Raw genomic sequence first — 23,285 nt, forward strand, 5'->3', positions numbered from 1 at the left:
GATGAAGGGGAAAGTGAAACCCTCTGAGCAGCGGATGAGGCATCTCATTAAAAGCAGCTACAGTTGTATTTCCTCAAAGCTAGACTTTGGAGAGAGGAAGATGGGCCGCAGCCCCTTCTTCTCCACTCCTGTCAAGAACTGGAGCCTCCTAGGATATAAGGGGCAAGACCTCACCTCCAGGTCTTCTTTGTACCAGATAACTCCCATTCCCTTTTGTCCAGAGCACCACAGTTGACAAAGCACAGTCTTAACACCTTATCTTATCAGATCCCCATAGCAACCTTAGAGACTGGAAGAATAGGTTTCCTATTTCACAAATAGGGAAACTGAGGCCCAGAGAGAAAAGGGGACTTGCTAAGGTTTGATGTTTATTAATTGGCAATGAAAAGACAGAATTCTGTCTAGTAGCCCTCCAGAGACCTCCATTTTCTTCTTGCCTGGGTCTTGACTTCAAAGGCAACTACCAAGACCGAGATCAGGACATATCCCTCAGGAGCCCACCTTGGGCTAGAGGAAAAAAAACACACACAAACCATTATTTCCACTCCTCCTTGAAGTTCTGCGCTGTCTAGGGGAAAATACAAGCACTTGGGACTTTAAAGTAAGTGGCTTTCCTGGAGGAGACAGCCTCGGCACCAAACTTAGAGCATCAGGGAGAAGCAGGGTCCAGGAGAAAAGAAGATGGACGCTGTCTCCCTTCCTGCCTTATGAGAACAAGAACGATCACTTCCGCAAAAGAATCTTTATTCTGTTCTCAGCCCATCAGAATAGTGCTTGGCACGTAATATGTGCTCAATAAATATTTGTGGAAGAAAAGCCTTTAATACCATGCTATACTTGCTTAGAGAGAAACTGAGACAGTGCCCTCCCCTCCTCCTCCCGTCCCTTTCCACGAAATATAGGTGTTCTAGCCAGGAGCCTTCAGAGGTAGTGCCTTAAGACTCACGGTGGGAGGCTTCGTGTTCCACAGAGGGTTAACTTTGGCTCAACAATCCTGGACTCCACCAGAAACCCCGGGCCCAGCTTGTAGGAGGGGGGCGAGATCTGAGAAACCTCTCTCCTGTGAGGAAGCAGAAATCTAGGCTGAGGGGCTGGGAGTACCCGGACTCTGGGTCCTGGGACGGGAATGGAGTCCGGAGCTGAACTGTGGCTGCGAGGCCTCCAGATGGCGCTGCGGAGCCGACCAGCAGCGCGTCTCCACTCCCCATTAACCCGGGAGGGAGGGGGGGGCGGCTCGGGAAATGCGTGCATTTATTCAGTAGCAGGAGTGAAAACCTCATACATTGAGGGAGAAAGGCAGCGGGAGACGGCCGCCGAGATCCCCCCCCTCATCTCTTTGAATATAATTTTAGATTGAGATTCAGATTAAATCCGAGGGGAAAACACTTTATGAGGCTGAAAGCTGTGTCGTTGCCAGAGCCAGGGTTATGAGCTATCAAATGCAATTACATTAAGACAGATTATACTGGGCAAATTGAGCCATTTAGAAGGTGAGAATCAAAGAAACGGCTCTGATCCTCTCTCTTCCCCCTTCTCTCTCCCTCTCCCTTCTCTCTAAATTGCAGTTCGTAGTTCCTTGCAATTCTGAGGCACAAAAGTAGGTGAGACTGCTTTTGTATCTGCGAAGTGCTTCACTCCTGAATGTAATTCTAGCTGAGTGCAATCTAGGTTAAGAGCCGGACAAGCGGGTAATTAGAGCCCCGCTCGCTGCCCGAGGACCGGCCGCCCTCCCCGCTGAAGCGCGCCCGGGAGTCGGCGCCTTTTTCCCTTCCCGGGCCGAGCCGAGAGCTGCGGCTGGACACGGAGCGCCCGAGATGATGGTGCTGGACAAGGAGGACGGTAGGTGGCGGGCGGGGAGGTGTGTGTGTGGGGGGTGGAGAACCGGCGCCCCCTCCCCACGCTCTCGCCCCCCGCCGCAGCTCGCGGGAACGCACACGGGGCGCACGCGCGCGCGGGTGTGCGGGGCTGTGTCCGGTGGTTAGCGGAGCTCCCCCGCGGGGGAGGGGGGTGTCCCCGCTACAGGCCCCCCGGGGGGAGGAACGGGCTGGGTGGATCATGGATCGAGCTCCCCGAGGCCGCGCGCAATGCTTCCGCCTCCGCGCCCGGGGCCCCCGGGGAGCTGGGGAAGCAGTGCGCGCAGGGCGGGGGAGGCGTGTGCTGCGCCGCCGCGGGCCCGCGTGCAGGCTCCGAGCTGCCCTCCGATCTCGCGCCGTGGCGCCTGGCGTGGAGCGTGTGGGTTCTGCGGCTGCTCCTCTCCCCGCAGCCGTCACCCTCCAGCCGGCCGCGGAACCCGAGAGGCGCTGAGCGCCACAGCAAATCAGCTTTGGAAGGGGAATCCGGGTTCCAAGAGCCCAGGGGCCCGGCCTGAGCGCGGGAGGACTGGCGCAGGAAGCCGGGATGCCCCCCCCCGCCCCGCCCTGCAGGAGAAGGGAAGGCCATCTGGGTCGTCTAGGGGGCCGCTGCCCACGAGTGTGACTCGGTGAGAGCCACACCTTCCTGTGCTGGCCCCACTGCCTCTGTGCCTCCCTGTGTGTGGAGGTGGGAGTTTGGCCCAACAGAAGAAAGTGTCCCATCACAGGCTAGTAGCCACCCCAGCAGGAGGGGAGGGGTCCTCTGGGGACAGTGGTGTGGACCTTCTGTAGTTCAGTCTTGGCGCATCCCTAGAAGACCACAGGACCCAGTGGTCAGAACACAGTAATCTATCTATGGCTGCAGGGAGATACTAGCAGGTGGCCCCAGAGACCCCAAAATCGTCCTCGCTTGGGGAAGAATCTTGCAGTAAGTGACCTAGAAGGTGGGGATCCAAGTCCCCTTGGGGGTAAAATGCAGTGTGTGTCCTGTGACCTAAGAGAGGATCCCAGAGTCTAGAGTGGCAGGTTCTCGGGCAGTCCCAGGCTCCTGGTACCTGTAGGTGAGGCGTGTGTGGTCTGTGGGTGTTGTAGGAAGGGCTGGAAGTGAGCACTGGGCAGCCACACTGCTGCTGGCATTTTTCTCTGATGCAGACCCAAAAGGTTGTGGTGGCTGGGAGTCATGCAGCACGCCCAGGGCTAACTGTGGTGGCTGTCCTTCCCTAGATGGGGGTACCGTCTGCTTACCAGAGCCCTGGTATTATTGATGTGGTCATTGGTTAAGTGGCTTGTTCAAGGTCATGCAGGGTTCACTTAGCTGTGTGATGCCTCAGCTTACCTATTTCTTCCTTCTGAAGCATCAGTGGGGCAGCGGTCCTCAAAAGCCTCTAGCCTGCGGGCTGCAGGCGACATGCAGAGGAGGCCTGAGTTTGGTAGCCCACGATGGCCAACTCCTGGCCCATGTGTCAGAAGAGAGGAAGAAAGAGAAGTAAATGCATCTGGGCTGGCTGGGATGAGACATCCATGTTCAACATGTTCTTCTCCATTCACAGACCCTTCCCTGGAGCCCAGAATGGGTCATCAGAGGACTGGGTTAGTGACGTTTTTTAATAGAATAAAAATGAGAAGAAGTCTGGGGTCAAGCCAAACAGGGAGGGAAGAGGATTTGACTTAGCTCCTGAAAAAAATGGTTTTTTTTTTGGTGTGTGTGTGTGTGTGTGTGTGTGTGTGTGTGTGTGTGTTAGTACTGGAGCTTGAACTCAGAGCCTGGGTGCTGTCCTTTAGCTTTTTCACTTAAGGCTGGTGTTCTACCACTTATGCCACAGCACCATTTGCAGCTTTTTGGTGATTAATTGGGGATAAGAGTCTCTCAGATTTATCTCTCCAGGCTGACTTCAAACCATGATCCGCAGATCTCAGCCTCACGAGTAGCTAGGATGACAGGCGTGAGCCACTGGTGCCTGGCTTTGGCTTCTTTAATTTCTAACTGTCTGTGTTACCTCTGGCCAACCATGCTTATCTCTGGACTTCCCTTCTCTATAAAAATGAAGAGCTTGCAGAAGGCAGTATGTAAGGTCCTTGTCTGGTGTCTTAGGGGTGGTGGGGACCTTAAAAATCAGTGTGCTTCCTTCTTTAAGGTTTTTTGGTATGCTTGGCTCCCTGGGCCTAGGCCAGGAATGAGCTGCCCTGAGTTGTGTAGTTGGGAGCCCTCAAGAAGATGGATGTCTTTCTGGAGATATGGTACCCCTTTCTTCATCCAGGGTCTGGAGCTAGATCTCTGTCCAGGTACCCCAAAGTTCATTGGGCTCCATGATAATGCTAAAGGTTGCACTTAAGTCCATGCTGCAGTGTACCTTAACCTCCTAGAATGTATGTTACCCCTTGTTCCTATCAGAACTGCAGAGGAGACTTCAAGAGGCCCTGTATGCTTGACCCGTTCAATCTAAACAATATGACACCCACTTTTGACACTACTGAACAGTGACAGTTGCTTGGGCACCTTCTTGTCCTGTCCAGCCTAGAGCTGCCCTTCAAAAGCAACTTTTCTGCTAAAACAAAAATGAAAACAACCCCAATAAAACCACAAAAAAACAAATCTACCCCTTGCTTCTTAATAAGAATCTGGCCTCCCTCGGTTACCAGAAACCTTGAAGATGGTACTTTCCTTGGGAGATGAAGAAAAGCTCTTGTCTACTCACCTGCCCCTCCACACATACTACCTAACTTCCTGTGCCCTCTCAGCATGTGGCCATCTGAGTTGGGTGGCAGCCTCAGTCCTTGAGGTCCTAAGGGATGTATCCTTCAGGATTCTCTCAACACTCTTTGTCTGGCTGTAGCAGGGACTCAGGGCTCCTATTAGCTACCCCCAATACCCTTTCTCCACCTGACAGCATCTTGTCAGGAGAGGCAGGGGCCCCTCTGGTTGAAGTCGCGTCTGCCAGCTGCTGAGGACCAAAGCTCCCGCTCGGCTGGGCTGCAGGGCTTTCATGTTGTACTTCTGAAAGATAATAAAATATCAATCGTTTTGCCGTAGCAACGGGTTTAAGAGACTTTCTGAAGTATTGAATCGTCAGAATTTTTTTTTCTTTTTTGCTTTTAAGCACAGTGCATTATTAATAAAGTAATCCATTAGGTCGAGCAGTGAAGGGTCACCACAGAGACAGAAAGATCTGTTTTGCAAACGGTTAAACTTCGGGTTTTAAGATTAATTGCTTTCATTTGGATGCTTGTTCTTGGCCTAGCCATCTTCCCTTTACTGGAACTCAGGGTCCGGGCTTTCTAAATGCTGCTGGGTCTGCCTGTCAGCAAAAGGGGAGCTGAGCTCCAACTTTCCCGGAGAAACAGCCCTTCTCCTGGCACCTGTGAGCTGTGGGGCTGCTGGTGGGGGGCAAAGGAGGCTGCTACCTGAACCCTGAAAATCAAATTAGGGCTGTTGAGGAAGAAGCTTCTGAGTAGAGACAGAACAGCAAGACTGGGGTCTGAAATGAGAGGATGCTGAGGGCTGAGGTGCTGCTGACATGGTCCTACGTACATGCTGGGGCAGGGATGCTTTGGGTATAAACCATCTCTGTCAAGGCCCTGTGGGACGGCTGGAGTGACCACAGGAAGCAGAGGGCAGATCTCGGCACTCAACACCATACATAATTCGTAGGGCATTTTGTAATAAAGTGAAAAAATGCTTAAGGAGATTAAAGCTGGGCTGAGGAGGACCAGACAGTGAAGTCTTCAATTGTTAATGACCAGTAGAAGCATGGCATCTGCAGCTGAATGGGTTCATTTGGCTATGCGTGACTCGATCAGCCTTTGCGTCTTCACTGGTAGGACCTCTGGCCCATCTCATCATGTTCTAGACTACAGAGTGCTGGGTGGCTTCTTCTGGTAGATGTGTCCCTGGGTCTCCCTTGGAAGCAGGGGGCTGGTCCTGATGCTGTACCATGCCAGAAACGAGGAGGCGGGGCCCAGTGTGCACTGCTGCCTGCTGGGAGCTAGTCAAGTCCTTGTATGGATGGCAGGGTGGGGGACCAGACCTGGCACTCACCCAGTGCCTATAAGGCAGGCTGCCTCCACCTGCACTTACCCTATTCAGCCCTAGCAGCAGTGCCTCCTCAATGTTAGAAATGAGGCAACACAAATCTTGAGCAGAAGAACAGCCACATCTCCTTCCTGCCCAAACTCAGCCAGGCAGAGTTCTGTGAAGATGGGGCTCCTGACCCCCCACCCCACCCGGGCCTGCCCCATCTCCCTTGGAGCCCTGGGTAAAGAGGCAGATGTTTTTCTCAATTCCCTGCTCTTTCATTCATTTGCCCACACAGAGCACTAACAGGGGGTGGGGGGGGGGACAAGGAAACAACATAAATTGGTCTGTCGTCCAGAATCCATGTCTCGCTAATGTACCCAGATTAACTCAACTGTAAATTGTCTCCTTGGATGGCGGTGTCTTGCTAAAAGTTTCCCGTATGATTCATGATTTGGATTGCTTTTAACGGCTATTGGCTAAGCAAGCCGGTGACTGTACAAGGTGATGCAATTGGCATTAGCGAGGGGAGGCACGGGAGCGTGTAATGCAGTCAATACTGCATTAACTACTGATGCCCAATTACAGGGAGCGGGAGAGAGCCTTTCAGGAGCATTAGGACTGGGGAAAGCTGAGATCACTGGCCGCTGCTCGCCTAAAAGCTTCACCCTTTGCTTGCCGGGGCTCAGTGCTGGTGTGGCCACTCACCCTCTGTGCCTGCAAGAACTGCCTTACTACCTTGCTGTCTCCCTCTGAAGGCGTCCCACAAAGATGCTTTTAGCACATGAAAACGTGCATTTTCCTAGAGCTGGTCCTGTCCCTCATCCTCCTGGGACTTGAATCCTTGCCCCAACCATTGTCCCTGAATCGGACCAGGTTACAGTCCAGTCCCACTTTCTCTGAGTTAAGGAGCCTGTGATCAGGCTTCATTTGTCAGCAGGGTCTAGAAGGGGATTATTTTGGCTTCTCACCCTTGGAACAGATGGATGATTGCCAGTGAGCATTTTTGGTAGCCGATCCTCTGTGGCTGTGGGTGAAAGAGACAGGAGGTTCTGCTGTAGCCCCAGTTGGGCTGCCAGCTCCAGGCTGCCTGAGTTGGGAAATGTCTGTGGATGGATGAACAGAACACAGAGCTGTGGGGGTGTAGATAGGGGATGCTATGTTGGGGTCCTCAGGGGATGTGGGCCCAGAGAGTTAGAAACTTGTTATTAGAGCTGTTCCTCACACAGGACAGAGCGTCTCCTTGAAGCAGGGAGGCCAAAGCTGTTGTTTGTATCTGTCTCTAGTGACCCCAGAAAGCCCTGGTTGGGGACATTAAGATTAAAAAGGAGCTGGATGTGGTAGCGCATGCTGGTAACACCAGCTGCTAGGGAGGTGGAAACAGGAGGCTCATGGTTCGAGATCAGACCAGGCAAAAGTGAGTGAAAACTCCCATCTTAAAAACAAGGGCTGTGGGGATACATGCCTGTAGTCCCAGCACTCAGGAGTCTGCGGCAGGAGGAATTCAAGTTCAAGGCCAGCCTAGGTTATATATCAAGAAAAAGAAACCTTACAAAACCTAAAATCTAGGTTGTTAACAGGACTAAATGAGATGCTGCACACACTTGATCAACAGGAAGCATCCTAGTCGCTGTGTGAACAACATTGTTTTGTGTACTGATTCTGTATGCTCTGAAATAATCCTAGGTCCAGTTCAGTACTTTGTTCACTGATGAGTCTTGGGCCTTTGCACTTCCTCATCCAGTTAATTCATTGCCCTTGGAGAGGCTGATGGGCTTTACTTCTCACCACTGTTCTTATCCTCAAGGTGGGGAGCATCATGGGAAAGGCCTCCAAGATCACCCTTTGCAAATCCCTCCATTTTTATTGTGGGAAGGTTAATACTCAGAGGACAAGAGAGTTGCTTGGTTTTATGTGGAGAGTTTGATCTCCAAGCTTCAGATGCTGTTTTGCTTTGGCCCCAAGGCATTATGAAGCTGGGCTCTAGAAAACTCTAATGAGAGAGAACAGCAGTTAGACTGGGACAGTATGTCTAGGTGTCTCAGTCATGGCCTTCGCTGACCTACTGACATCCCAGGGGATGTGGTTCTGTCCTCAGGTCCAGAACCTGTCTGTCCTGGGTCTTGTGAACTGGAGAAGCCCTAGGTGTGCATGTGGTATGTAGCCTATCCTGCCTGCCAAGTTCTGGCCCACATAAATTTGAAGGACACTGAGGCATGCAGGAATCCTCCCACCCTAGGCCTAGTTCCTCAAGCTCTTGCTAGAGTCTTCCTGTCAGGTCCATATTCAGGATAGGACTGTACCATGCAGTCGACTCCTGTGGCTTGCAAGAACTAATGTTGTACCAGGCACTGGTGGCTCATGCCTGTAATCCTAGCTATTCAGGAAGCTGAGACCTGAGGATCATGGTTTGAAGCTAGCCCAGGCATGAAGCCTGTGATTCCCCAGTTAACCACCAAAAAGCCAGAAGTGGAGCTGTGGCTCAAGTGATAGAATGCTGGTGTTGAGCCCAAAAGCTCAGAAATCACACCCAGGCTCTGAGTTCAAGTTCTAGGACTGGTACCAGAAAAGAAAGAAAGAAAAGAAAGAAGAAAAGGAAAAGAAAGAAAAGGAAGAAAAAGGAGCTGATGTTGTTGTGATCTCTTCCACCTCTGAGTTCAATGACATCACATCACATCAGCAGCTTGAAATTAGCCATGATAGGAATATTTTTACCCAGGAAACTGGCAAAAGCTACACATCAAAGCTCTTTCCTGGACAGCTGCTAGTTAAACATTTCTATGCTCACCACTGGATTGTATTCAGCTGGGACTCTGGCCCTCCCCCTTTCAGTTCTGCTACCACCATTCCTACATCCCACCTGCCATCTGTCTCCTGGTTCTCATTACAGCCAGATCTCTGCCACCCTGGCACTCATTCTGTAGGAGACAGACTACCTCTCCTAGCATCACAGTAAGCTATGTGGGTCTAATGTGCCCACACTGGTTTTTGGGCCATGCATTCCCAGTATTTCCTTCTAACTCTTTGTTCCTGTTGTCCACCTTATCTGACATACCATTTTCCCTTTTGTTGGTCATGCTCAGAGACATCCACTGAAGAGCAAGCATATCTCTTATTGGTTGACTTTGTGGTTTTTATGTTCTAAGGCTGGAGCCCACAGTAACTGATACAATTGGGGACAAGTTAAAGGCAGGTGTGAGGAGTGAGCAGGCTGGACCAGTCTTCAGGGTAGATGCCTAGTGTGAAGGCCTACTGTAGGGTCTTGTCACTAACTCTTCCCTCCTGCTCCTTCCCCATGAGGTCAATTGAGCTTTCTTAAGTGCCCTTCTGTCTTCAGGAGCTGTTTGCTAGCATGATCAGAAGACCTGAGTTCTTGCCCCAGCTCAGTACTATGTAATTTCAGACAATTTTCCAGGCCTCTATTTTTCCATCTTTACAATGGGAGCAGTAACTAACTAGCATCTACCATCCATATACACACATGGTATACTGGGAAGTCTCATAGCTAAATGAATTGACATAACTCCCTGAATTACAGTGTCCTCTTTTTGGCTTAGCCTCTCAGCTTTAGGGGTCATAAAAACACAGTAGCTTTCACTTGACTGGATGCAAAACTAAGGCATTGAGCCCCTTAGTTCTATCAGTCATTGCTCTGCCACCAACACTGAACACTCAAAATTCGGAGGCTCTAACCACTAAGCATTTCTTTAGCTGGCACATCTGTGGGCAGATGATTTAGGCTGATCTCAGCTGGACTCCAGGAAGGAGGATGGCTGCCTCCCAGCTGGTGCTGAGGTAACAGGATCCCATGTCTCTCCTCATCTAGCCAGGTCCATCAGTTCACCTGCTGTCCCGGCTGAGTCAGGTCTAGACACAGTGGAAGCAAACTGGGCTTCCTGAAGCCACTATTTGGCATGGGAAATGTCACTTCTTCCCCATCCCATCAGCCAAAATCAATCACAAGGCCAACAGCACATGAAGAGTGGGGAAACAGATTCTACTCTTGAAGGAGGTGAGAGCTGTATCTCAAAGATCGTGAAGGCTGGGAGGGGTGGAGATATGGAGCCCTTTTTATAATCAATACACGGGGTTCCTTCAGTAGGATCTCATTTAATACTTAAAAACAACCTTAGGAAGAAGCTCCTACCATTTTCATTTTCCAGTGAGAAAACTGTTACAAAGAGCTTGAATGATTGGTCCTAGGCCCCACGGCCCTCTTGTGCCAGAGCTGGGCTATAAACCCAGGGGGTCTGTTTGCACAGTCCTATGCTTGCTGTGTTCTGCCAGCTACTTTTGCTAGCTGTCAGAATTGGGACTAGGAAGGACACTGGTGGCTGAGGATAACCTGCAGGACCCTCTTCTTCCCCCTCTCTCAGCCTTTCCTGAGGGCCCTGAAAAGGCACCGGGCAGTCTGACAGGGGATGAAGCTCTGTGGTTAGCAGAGCTGACTTAAAGCAGGCATATATGCAAATGCAGTCAGAAGGGAATCAATCCATTGGTTGGCCCCTCGCCTCAAAACGGGGCAGTAAGTGGGATGGTGAGAGGCCTGTGTACATTCATAAACCAGCTGATTGAAAAGCAATATTTCAGATAAATACAAGCCAGCGATCTATCAGTGGTTGTAATAAAACCCAGGCTTCAGGCTGTGATTTTATTTTGAAATAATAAGAATTGCTTGATTCTTTTTACTTGAGTTACCATGGTAATTCCAGCGTGGAGCAGTGTTATATTGATTTAGAAAGTGGACAGTAATATTTCTTTTGTGTTATTCTGTTTCTAGGCCTTGATTTCTAATTTCCACTTGGAGATTACTTTTATAAATTTCTTAAGTCCTTCCACTTTTTTCCCCCCCTCTCACAGTATAATTTTCCTCTCATACGCTGCTATGTTCTGAGCTTATTGGTTTGCTCTTATTTTAAATTAAACTTGCTGGTTTCAAATATTGAAATGACATCTTTGTCTGTGTCTGTACTTTGGTTTAGCAAAATATTACAGTCTGACGCTTTCTGCTTAATAATTTAAGGGAGGCATTCTGTCGGCCCTCACTGTGTGCTGATAACTTATGACTCAACCACGGTAGGCCTTAAACTCCTGACATTTTAATATTGTGTGGTGGCATTGGCTACCCCTCTCCTCTGAGTCTCGCGGAGAGAAATCCACATGGTACTCCAGAAGGGTGTTTTAATAATTCAACTTTGCTCACCGGCACAATGGCTGGATTGCAGAAAGGAGGGAGATCTCCCCCTCCCCCACTTACCAGACAAGTGGGAGCAGCATTGGCCTGGACTCCTGTGATCCACAGCTGGCAACCTGATCCATCCCCACTTCCCTGTCTCCTTTAAGAGCCTCCAGGTCAGCTGATAGACCCATGGGGGGGGGGGGTTGCCTGTGAGTGCCTTGAGAACCAACTTTCTGATTCCTGATTTTCCCATTTGTAAAATCAGAACTAGCATGGGTTTTTAGTTAGGTAGACTGGGTTCAAATCCTGCTTCTGCTGCTTAGAAGGAAGTGGAAGCAGATGTCCTTGGCAAGCTTTCCCTGCTCCCAGCCAGCTGGGGTTCCAAGTAGGGAAGGGCCCAGGGATACAGCTCCCGGGAGAGGTAGGCCAGCTCCACCCACATTCGTGGCCTACTATAGACAGCTCTGTCCCCTAGGTTCTCATCTTCATAACACTGTGTGGCAAGACCAGAGGAGACTCATGACACTCAGGCTATGGGGCCAGGGATCTGTCCCCAGGGCTCCTTGATGGCCCAAGAGAGGGTCCCTTCTTCCCTGTGTGGCAGTGCATTAGTTATTGTGGTATGACAGATTGCTTCAGAACTTAGCAGCCTCACACAACACACATCTATTCTTCTCATTTCTGTGGGACAGGAAGCCAGCAGCAGCTCAGTTGCGTTGTTGGAGCTTTTCAGAGACTGTAATCAAGGTGTCTCAGGCCCGCAGTGTCCTCTCACCATCCATCTGGGGAAAGAGCCCCACGTCTGACTGCTGTCAGGATTCAGTTCCTCATGGCTGTGGCACTGGGGGCTCCGTTCCTAGCTGGTTGCTGACTGCTGACTGCAGCCTGCCCGCTGTTCCATGCCTCATGGGCCTCTCCAGCATGGCAGTTGGCTTCCTTAAAGCCATCAAGAGAGTGTCTGCTCACAAGAAGGAAGCTACAGTCTTATAACCTAGACAGAGGTGTGATGTTCTATCACTGTTGTGTGTTTTCCTCCTTGGGAATAAATCACTCAGTCCCATCCACAGTCAGGGAGAGGTTGGAGCAGATGGAACTGGTAAAGGTATAAATATCAAGAGACAGAAATGTTGGGGACCATCTTAGCCTGCCATGACAGGTCAGCTCTGGAGGAGTGCCGTGGGCCCCAGGTGTCCATCCCCCAGAAAGCATAAATGACAAGCTCTCTCCCATTCCCAGGTCACTGCCTCCTGCCAGGAAAACCCCAGATGTCTCAAATTCTTTTTGTTTTATCGTCACAAAGGGAGAAGCTGGGAAGACAAATCCTAGCCCCATTTTTCAAAGGAATAAGTTGTGCCCAGAGAGGGAAAGACACTTGCCTGGGAAATTCCATCAAGTTGACAAGGAACAGTCTTGCCTGCCTTGAGCCTAGGGGTGGAGAGATGGTAATACTTTAAATTCCTCCATGCCTTTACAGAGGGGCTGGTACTACACAGACACACAGACACACAGACACACACGGATTTGAGCTTCTGGATTCCTTTTTTCATAGAAGGCAAATGGCGTTGGCCAATAGAGGTGGGCAGCACACCATCCAGTCGGACACACTCTTCCAAGGCCTGCCTCTCTTCTCTCAATGGTGACAGGACCCTCGGTAGAGATGGGTTGGTCCCTTCTGTCTGTTGCTAGGTGTTGTCAGGTGAAGTGGAGCCAGGCCTGAGAGGCAGCGTGGGCTGAGGTGGCTCTACAGTTCCCTGTGAAGAAATGCAGCTGCCCTACGCAGCGCCCTGGAGTCCTCTCACAGCTGCCCAGGGGCACGGAGCTGAGGGCCACTCCTGAATCCACACCCCAGCTTGTCAGAGCCTTGGAGGGGATCTTTGAGCAGGTCCTGTCTCTTTGCTGGGTCTCGGTTTCCCCATTTATACGAGCAGGGTGGCTTGAAAGCTGGAAGCCATAGTGCCGCAAGGTAACAGTAAGGGACCCTGTGGAAGTTTCTTTTTCTTTTCTTGTCTTCCTGGTGTTCAGACACAAGAGTCCCCAGGGAAGAGCATTCATGGCTCCTGGCCCTCTATTCTTGGTCTTGCCAGATTTGAGTCCAGACAGAAGCTCTGCCTCTGATATTCACGGGGAAAGTCTCAGCCAGGAGGCAAAGGGGGATTTCCCTGGAGCAGGACCAAAACTATTAGGCCAGGAACTAGAGGTTATAGCAACAGGCTATCAGAGCTCAGTGGTCAGTTTGTCCACCCTCTCAGGTGGGCACATGGAAGAACCTAGCATATATTGCATGAAGCCCGGCTTGGGGTGTCAGCACTGTATCCCAACTCCATTCGGAGGCTGTCTCTTCCAGGCAACTGCCCTCCCCAGCTAGAAGCTGATCCCGATCTGCAGGACCTCTTCTTGGCAGGGCCAGTGCTCTGGGGAGCAGTGGGCAGGGCTCCCCGGGGCACCCCGTTCTAACCTGGCTTTCTGCCCAAGCACAGAGAACAAGGTTTTCACTTGCCTCTTTGCCCCTAGGATGTTTCCATACTACTCTGATCCTCAGCCTGCTTGGCCTACTTTATCAGATCAGGGGAAACTGTGCCTTATCCAGGAGTATAGATCTCATTAGTATTATTGAGAATGCAAAACAAAACAAAAAGAGAATCCAGGAAAAAAGTTAAAATTGTTGAACATAATTAACACAAAAGTGAAGCTGGCAACTGCTAAGACTGCACCTGGAAAAATGTTATTGACTAAAAATTGATAGAAGAATCAAGTCAAATTTAAATCTGCACAAGTTGGCTCCAGACACATTTTTTTTTGGTAGAAATAATTGCCACAAAAGAGATCTCAACAGTAGCGAAAGCTCTCATTTGTGAGATTTGATATGAGCCCCCAAACTGATCATGAATGAAATAGTCATTTACAAATTTAAAAATAATTAATCCCAATGAAAATAACCCCAATAAAATAAAAATAGGAGTAGGAGAAGAAATGGCTTCATACTATTAAACAAAATTTATCAAGAAGTTTAATTTACTTAATGAAGCTAATTAAGAACTACTTTCTTGTAATCCCAGCTACTCAGGAGGTAGAGACAGGGGGATCACTGTTCAAGGCCAGCTCAGATTTAAAAAAAAAAATCAGCAAGACTGTCTCAAAAACAGGCTAGGCATGGCAGTACAGGCTTCTAATCTTAGCTATGCATAAATAGGAGGATCACTAGTCTGAGGTTGGCCTGAGCCCAAACTGCAAAACCTAGCCTTAAAGCAAAAAAAAAAAAAATTTAAAAAAATATGTAAGAAGGGGGAGGCAGAGGGAACTCAATTGATGTAGCACTTGTCTAACAAGCACAAGGCCCTGAATTGAAACCCCATACCGTAGAATTTTTTGGTGAAAATTCATGAGTGTTGGTCTACTTTTTATCAAAGTACAAGTATCAGGGACCAGCCCCACACTTAGTGAGTCTTTGTTGAATGAACAGTAACTGATTGGGTTAACCGGTGAGGGAGGTCAGGAGAGGAGCAGAGGGCGTCCTAAGGATTCCTTTGTTCCAGAGAGAGAGTAGACAAGGTGGGCCAGAGCTCAGCCTGTCATGATGGGACTGCGGCTGTGGTCAGGGTTGTTGGCATCGCCAGGAAGAGCTCTGCCCACCCTGGTTATGAGTAGAGATTTTGTGCTGTGGTCAATGGGAAGTCTTTGAAGGGCTTTAGGCCGAATGGAGACTCCTGGTCAGATGCAGATTTTATTAAGCTCAGTGCTCTCTGAAGACGAAATCAGAAGAGACGAAGTTTGCAGCAGAGCAAGTGTTGAGGTGAAGGTGGGGTTCGTCCCCTTTCCAGCCTTACAGGTGATGGCTCCCTACCTCCTCCAGCTCAAGCTTTGCCCATGTTCTATCCCTCTTTCCTTCAGTTTCCTTCTGAGCTTGCAGTGTGGGCTTCTGACAGAAGTAGGCACGGATAGGGTGGTCAGAGAAGAGCTGGTCTGTTGAAGTCTCCTCTACAGGGGAGAAAGACCCCCAAGGTCTTTCTCTGGCCTAGAGGCTGGCAGATTTGAAGTCTTTAAAGAAGCAGGAGCTCCATGAGGGTGAGACTGATTGCCACAGACGTGGCTTGTTTTTGGCTTGGGAGGTAATAAGTATGGATTTTATTCTCATCCTGCTCTGCTGACTGTGGTATCTCACACAGTGTTATTTTTACCACCCCCTACTCCTGTGTGATACATAGAAAAACTGCTTCACCTCTCCGAACTTCACATAAATTGGGACCCAGAGTATCTCCCCGCCCCCTCGAGTCCCCTACCCAGAGTTCAAATGAATGATGATGCTTTAATGTTTTTGGTTTGTTTTTCGTTTTCACCAGCTGGTGGGCACTGGGCTTTCCTGAGCAGGAATGGTTGCATAGAGAGGGATACCTACAACATCCACTCTTCTTTACTCCCAGGAGTCATCTCAGACTAGTCTTCCTAGGACTTTGGGAGAGAAGCTTAGAGAAGTTTAGTGGCTGAGGGAGGAGTTTCCTGAAGGGGCATCTTTCTGAGACAGCACCTATGATGAATCCATGGAGTCAGAATTGTGCCCAGTCGTGGCTATTAGCCTCAAAGCTCAATATGCCTCTCAAATGATCAAAGTGTTCCCTCTCCACAGGGCTCTTTTCACATGGAAGAGACGTGGAGGCTGGCCTGTCCCAGGACCCTTATTTATGAGGTCTGAAGGCCATACTAGTCTTGGCCTAACACCTGCTCATTCTGACCCCAGGGCAGGCAGACCAGCTCTGCCATAGCGTGTGCCTTACTCCCCCTGCTGGCCATGATGCTTTGTCTCTTAAGTCACCCTCTGGGATTAACCACATAAGGGAATTAATTTGTCCCTAGTGCTCTTATCTCCAAAAGCATCCTTACTGGCTCAAAGTCCTGAAAGAGGGACCCCTTCCCCACAGTCATGCCCGTTTTACAGATAGGGCAGTCCTGGGGCTTGAACTCAGGGCCTCATGCTTGCTCAACTTGTCTGCTAGGCTGGCACTCTACCACTTGAGCCATACCTCTAGCCCAGAACTTTGTTGATTATTCTGGAGATGGAGTCTCAAGGACTTTTCTGCTTTGGCTGGCTTTAAACCATGATCTTCTGGATCTCAACCTTCTAACTATTAGGATTTTAGGTTTGCGTTGCCAGCACTTAGCTAGAATTTGGTGGGTTTTGTTTTGTTTACCAATACGAAATCTTGAACTCAGGGCCTTGTGCTTTTGCTTGGCCTTTTTGATCAAGGCTGGTGTTCTACCACTTGAATGATACCTCCACTGGCAGCTTTTTGGTGGTTATTTGGAGATAAACATCAAATGGATTTTTCTCCCTGGGCTGACTTAGAACTTTGATCCTCAGATCTTAGCCTCCTGAATAGCTAGGATTGTAGATGTAAGCCACTAGCTAGACCCGGCCGACTTTATATTTTAAATAACTGCTCTCTCCTCTTCTCAAAGGAATATTTATTTTTATCATTGCTTTGTTTTATAACAGCTTTATTGAGGTATAATTTGCACCACAAAATTAACTTTTAAAAAATGTACAATCCAGCAGCTTTTAGTATATTCATAGAGTTGTATGATTATTATCTAATTTGCAGACATTCTCATTACTTTGAAAAGGAACTATGTATCCATTGATAGTCATTCTGCAATTCCCTTTCTTTGATAACCATGAATCTGCTCCCTAACCCTAGTTTTGCCCATGCTGGACCTTTCACATAAATTGAATCATATAGTGCTTGGGTTCTGTAGCTGGTATCTTTTCTGGCATGTTTTTAAGGTGATCTGTGTTGTATATGCTGGTACTTTATTTCTTTTTATGGTCACACACTTTAATCCTTTTTTTTATAGATTCATACCGTATTTTCTTTGTCAATCAATAAGCATTTGAATCATTTTGATTTTTTTTAGCAGTTGAGAGTAGTGCTGTTACACACATTTGTGTACAAGGTTTTTTTTAAAAAATAGATCTATGCTTTTATTTTATTTCTCATGAACCTAAGTAGAATTAGCACATCATGGGAAAACTCTGAGGATATTTACTTTTAAGTTCAAATGAACAACATAAGAATGTTTCAGGAGAGAATCTGAGTTTCTGGAAGGGAAGTTACCTGCATTACCTGCAGCTTGGCCCCTACTGGGTTCCTGGGGTTCAGTAGAACTGGGGGTAAGTCCTTTTTCTTGCTGGCTTTAAGTTTCTCATCTCTGAAATGGTGTTAGTACTGCTATCTGCTCCCTCAGCAGCCCCCCTCACCCAGGGTTTTTAAAAGTTACTAGCAAGTCAAAGATCCAGATAACTTCTTTGCATTCTTTTACCCTGCAAGTTGGAGTTTTTGGTTCTTTTACCCTGTTATGGTACCAGTTTTGTTGACCAGGGAACTGAAGCACAAAGTGCTACAGGACTTGGCCACATTTCTTCATCTTGTTGGTCAATGGCAGACATATCAGACTCTTAAGTCCCTGACCAAACCCCTGCCTTGGCTATGTCTCAGAGCAACACCAGACAGCTATACTGTTCTCTGTCCAATCCAGACACTAGAAACCAGACACAGCCATGCATGGGCTCCAGGCTGCGTGTGCTAGAGGAAGAGAAACAGGATTTTGCAAAGTCCGCTCTCTTTCTTTTTAAACAGGAACATTGTTTTTTTTTAAATTAAAAATTATTATCTTTAAGTAGTTTAAGAGGGTTTCATTTCAATGTCAGTGTATGAGTACAACCATGTTACCCTTTCCATCATTTTTTCCCAACCCTCTACATTTCCTAGTTCCATGTTCACACTTGTGCCTTGAATATTATGACTGCATTTGGCTGGCCCTTCCTCTCTCCATTGGACTACCCCCTCCCACCTTTGAACCCTTCACCTTGACACCATAAGTTCCAGCTTCTAGGTATTCATGTTGTTAAACTGTAAATTCATTGTCCAAAGGAGTTGCACCATTGGAATCCTCTCCTGCATATGTCATACTTTCACTGATGTTTGCACATATATATATATATACATATGACCCAGTGTACAGGTCCATATATATTTATAATTTAGCCCTAACTTCCACGTATGAGTGGAAGCATGCATCCTTTGTCTCTTTGAACTGGACTTAACTAAGTCCTCTCTTTTTAGCTGGGAGACTTTGGCTGAGTTGCTTCTCCTCTCTTATTTTGCATTTCCCCAGGCAAAATATAGAAGCAGCAATTACAACTCCCAGCCCTAGAACCAGCGCTAGAACAGAACTTCTATTGTTGGCACACGCACAGAAATGACAGAGGCTTGCAAGGAGGGTGAAGAGGCACTGTGCAACCAGCATGGAGAAGGAGCTGGGTTCAGGGCTGCTCAGGGCAAGCTGGAAGGGGAAGCTCTTAGTTGGGGTGGTCAGGGAGGTAGGAACCCCTCTGGGCAGCCTCTGCATTTGGCAGCCAAAAACTAGGAGGGCTTTGCAGAAGTCTTGAGAGACCTCCCTCTTCAGGGGAGTTTATGGGCTGCCCCCACTGGTGCCTGGATTCTCACCGGGCCCTGCGTGCAGATGCCGAGGAAGGCCTTGCCTGACTGCCTCAGTCTGCCCAAGTGGTAATAAAACACTTTAAATTTATTGTGACATTTGGTTTTAATTAAAAAGTACACACTTAGGGAAGTAGAACATAATGGGGAGAGAGGCAGGGTGGCTTTTTCCCCTCCTTTCTTCCCCAAACTAATTAGCGTTGTATTTTAAATTGTTTATGTGCCGTTAATCATTGTAATAAATCATTTATACTGAAGAAAAAAAAAAGACACACTCGGCTGTGCCCGCCGTGCGGTTCCGCTCGCCGGGCTCTATCGTGAACAAATTGATCTGGAAGTGAATTTATTAACCACTGGGGAAGAAATCATTAATGCTTTCTCTAAGCATTCCCCAGGTACGCTTTATTGCCGCAGTTTATGCTGTAACTAAAAGGAGTATTACCCAGGCCTGGGCTGTCAGTTCCTTGTAAAGCCACAGCCCACTCCCATGCTAGGGCGTCCCTACTTCCTCTCCCCTTTGTGGTCAGATGCGGGGGGGGGGGGGTGAGGGCAGCCTTCTTTCCAAAGTGCTCCTTATTCTGTAAGGGGCTCCCCAGAGGCCCAAGGACTCTGTGCCCTTCCTTTCTCTGTCACCTACAAAGCATTCTCTAGCCGCTTGCATTTCTATCTCAGGAGGGCGGCTCCAAGCTGAGGTGACACGAGGAGCAGAGAAACTTGTTACAATCCAGACTCAAAGCATCACCTGTGGGCTGATGGTAGGCTGAGAGGAATAAATACGGCTTTGCAGGGACCAGAAGCCACCGTTGGGCTACCCTGTGCAGACTGGTCAGGCCAAACCTCTGAGGGCTTCCTCCTGTAGACCCTGTAGCCCTTTCGGGATTTGGCTTGGAAAAGTCTTTTCTGCTCAGCTTCTGATGAGGCCCAGTGCCCTGTACATTTCTGTAGCCTCACAGAACATGGCCCAACATAGTTCTCAGTACCCACATACAGCCTGGCAGATGACAGCGTGATCCTCAGCTCCCGGCTCCAGGCACCATTGGGTGGATGGTATGACTTGCGGCCACACCAGCAGGCAGGCTGCTCTGCTGAGTCCACTTGGGGGCTCCAGTGACCTCTCACTTCTCAGAGGCTGCACTCTAGGAAGTGGACTTTCTCACTGTACTCACAGTGGGCTTTCTCCCTCCAGCTTTCGGAAAGGGAGTTTACTTCTAAGCAAAGATTTTTCTCCCTACTTGCTTAAGGCTGGGCTAGGATGCAACTTCCTATCGGTCTAACTCCCCTATTTTAAATGGCTTTATCCACTGTGATCCACCCGCCTTCTTGGTCAGGCCAGGGACTCCATGGGCCTTGCCTTCAACTCGTATTATCCAGGAGGGTGGCAGCCCTCAGGACCTCAGCAGGAACTCCTGGAACCCCTGTGCCTGCTGTCCTGCGGACAAGGCTCAGTGTCCCTCCATCCTCCTTCTCATCCAGCCACAGTCGCTAGCAGATGGCCCTGGCTGCTTTGAAGCAGGACCCAGCAGCTGGCTGGGCTGAGCCTGCCTGGAGGGTCCCCTCTTTGCGCCTGGAGAACACATTTAAAAGTTTGAATTCAAAATTGATTTTGAAGGGCCCTAATCTCTGCTCCCCTGACGCTCACGGTGTGTCTGCAGCTCCTGCCAGACTCTCGTTTTCTGGTTCAGTGCATTGGTGCTCAGGTCCCTGATGCTGTGAAATTGAGAGTCGTCTGAGATTCTGTGTCCTCCTCCTCCTTTGTGGAGATTGCATGTCTTTTGGGAGCCCTGATTCATTAAATGGGTGACGTGAGCTTTGCTGGTGCCTAGGGAGCAGATGAGTTGCTGTCTGGGGGAATACAGCTTCCAGATACATCCCATCTCCTCTGGTCCCTACAGTTGTGTGGCTCTAGGAAGCATCCTGCCGAAGAACCAAGGCCTGGCTCCAGTAGCCCATAATGGAATTGAGCAGGTGAGGAGCTCCAGACACAGGAAATCTTGGGCCTGGTGTTTTCTATAGCAAACTCCCTGGGTACTTCTGGTTCCCAGAAGCTCAGCCTAGCTGGGAAGGAAGTCATTGTATTTATAAGCCCAAAGGGTCTTCAAGTAAAAGTGAGGGAGTCTGGGTCTGTGCTGGGGAAGAGCTAGGCCCAGGTCACAATGCAGAGGAAGACAGAGCTGCTACTCTTCTTACACAGGTGCCTGGACTCTGCTCTTTAGAAATGGGGAGGCAGTAGAGAAGTCCTAGAGCAGAGGTCTCCTTCTTAAGGCTCCACAGTACTGAAGGACTAGGCTGCTTTGTGGTCCCTGTATCACAGAGTTTGTTTTCACTAATGCTGTCACGTTTTTAATTGGAGCCCTGGGCTACCCCTCTCACAAATGTGGTTGCAGCTGGATCTGCCTTTTTTTTTGTCAAGCCCTCATAGCCACAGGTAGCCTTAGGATGTGGGACTCAGGGACAGGAACAAGCCTGATTAAGACCCCTGTCTCTGGGGAGCCTGTTTGTCTGAGCCTGCTTGTCTATCTTCACTTGCCGGCAAGATCGAGGTAGATTCCATTCAGTCTCTTCATTCATTCATTGAACTGATTTTGCTTTGTCTTTTTTTTTTCTCCCCTCCAGTCCTGGGGCTTGAACTCAGAACTTGGGCACTGTCACTGAGCTGTTTTGCTCAAGGCTAGCATATTACTACTTCAGCCACAGCTCTACTTTTGGCTTTTTTCCCTGGTGCTTAATTGGAAATAAGAGTCTCAAGAGACTCATAGACTTCTTGCCCCGGCTGGCTTTGAACCATGATCCTCATCTCTCAGCTTCCTGAGCAGCTAGGATTATAGGCATGAGCTACCAACACCCATCTGAACTGATTTTTATTATTTTGTTTTTGGACGGTCGTGGGGCCTGAACTCTGGGCCTGGGCACTGTCCCTCCGCTCTTCAGCTCAAGGCTAGCGCTCTACCACTTGAGCCACAGCGCCACTTCCAGCTTTTTCTGCTTATGTGGTGCCCAGGGCCTCATGCATGCAAGGCAAGCACTTTACCATTGAGTCACCTTCTCAGCCCTGAACTGATGTTTTAAGTGTTGTGAGGCTCAGTGTTAGGGATACCTATGGTGAACAAAACAGAGCCCCAAGAGCAAATTTCCCTGGGATTTCTAGGGAGAAAGCCAGTCATTTCCCCTGTAGATTCATTGACCAAAAAGCAAAATAATCACAATTTTTGATTAAAAATCCAGAAGAAAATGATCAGAGTGGGGAGTGGTCATGTATGTAAGGAAATGAGGTGGCATCTAAGTAGAAGCTTGAAGATAAGTGCCAACCAATAACGAGGCTGGGAAAGTGTTAGGCAGGAAAGAGACCCGGTGTGTGGCTGGAGTTCAGTGCGGGAGGAGGAGCAGGGGCCAGATCACGAGACCATCCTAAGGTTAGATGAAGAGCGAGGATGCTATGCTTGGCCCACCGTAATCTACGGAAGAGCTTCCAAGCTGAGCGGTGAGGTGCCTGGATTTATTTGGAAAGACTCTTCTTCCCTATGTGAAGAACGGATTGTTGTCACTAGACACCAGAGTCTGGCAGGGGTACTGTGTTGATGGTAGAAGATGGCAGACAATCAAAGAAATAGGTAGAATGGGGGCAGGCAGTGGCAGAAGGCGAGGGCACGGTTAACAGAGTTTCTACTGAGCACTTGGGTGGATGATAGTGTGGGTACCATGAGGGGAAAGGGGAAGTATGTAAGAGCACAGGGGCTGGATCTTGGGAAGAAAAATGGGAGTCTTGTGTTAGATCTGTTGCTTTTGACATCTATAGTATCCTGTGACAGTGGCCTGAGATGGTCCCCATTCTGGGCCGTACTGGGCTCAGCTTCCTTTCAGGCCCCAGGGACTCCGATCTTCATGCAAGATCTCCGTGGGCAGGTTTATCGCCACCACAGCCCACTGCAGAAATATGTCCTGCAACTCTGGCCCCTTCCTGATAGCCAGCCCTGCCCCTGAAGTGTCCCTAAAAGGCTATTCCAGAGCTTTCTTGTTGTGGCAGGATCCAAAATTGGATCCAAGTCAAGTTCCCTTTTCTCATCGCTCTGGGGAGAGAGGCTGTGATGTGTCTCTGGCTTCAGGATGGGACAGGGCGGGTGGGTGTGGCAAGATGTGATCTTCCACCTGGGTCTCTGGCTCCTTTCATCCTCAGCTTTGGGTTGTGTGACTGCTGGGTCCTGATGGGTATATTAACAAGTGCAGGACTCACACCTAAGATCACGAAGGATGAGGTGTTGAACCACCATCTGATGGAATGTGAAGACGGTGGCCACTGCTGCCGCTTCTGGTGCTGGGGGCACCACCAGCGGGGCAGGCCTTGCCTTACACCTCTCTCCCTGCAGTGACTGGTAGAGACCAGGAGGAACATCTGGCATTTTAGAAAAGGTGAATGTGGCTGGACTGGCTTCCTTTAAATGTCTAGCCCTGTGCCAGCCCCCCCCCCCAAGACCTTCTTGCCTCTCCCACCCCATCATTCCTTTACAGGCCCCTGAATGTTGATGGAGAGTCCCCCACTACCCTGAGTCCAGACCCCCCAGTTCTCTCCTCCTGATACCTGAGCCTTTGGGCTGCAGTGCTAGCCTCTCAATTCTGCTTCCATGAAGCTTTTCTGCCTCCTACCCATACCTGTGCCCATTTTGTATTTAGTGTCTAGGCCCACACAGAACCCTTTTCAAGATCCTGAAGCCACCTTATTTTTGAAGAACCAAAGTTAAGTGAAATAGCTTGTGCCTCCC

The 23,285-nt window shown here is 49.2% G+C and overlaps 1 protein-coding gene across 2 annotated transcripts in view; it reads left to right on the forward strand.

Moving 5' to 3' along the window:
• The first annotated feature begins 1,219 nt into the window (after positions 1-1,219).
• The window catches only part of Lmo1 (LIM domain only 1 (rhombotin 1)), a 35,457-nt gene continuing 13,391 nt past the window's right edge, over positions 1,220-23,285 (forward strand). The window contains exon 1 of one of the 2 annotated variants that reach the window (XM_013028731.1): positions 1,220-1,839. In XM_013028731.1, the coding sequence (XP_012884185.1) occupies positions 1,815-1,839 (25 nt within the window). In that variant the 5' untranslated portion in view covers positions 1,220-1,814. The remainder of the gene's footprint in view (positions 1,840-23,285) is intronic. The other variant, XM_013028732.1, reaches the window with a different exon arrangement.

Source organism: Dipodomys ordii, unplaced genomic scaffold, assembly GCF_000151885.1.
Source record: "Dipodomys ordii isolate 6190 unplaced genomic scaffold, Dord_2.0 Scaffold113, whole genome shotgun sequence".
Lineage (NCBI taxonomy): Eukaryota > Metazoa > Chordata > Mammalia > Rodentia > Heteromyidae > Dipodomys > Dipodomys ordii.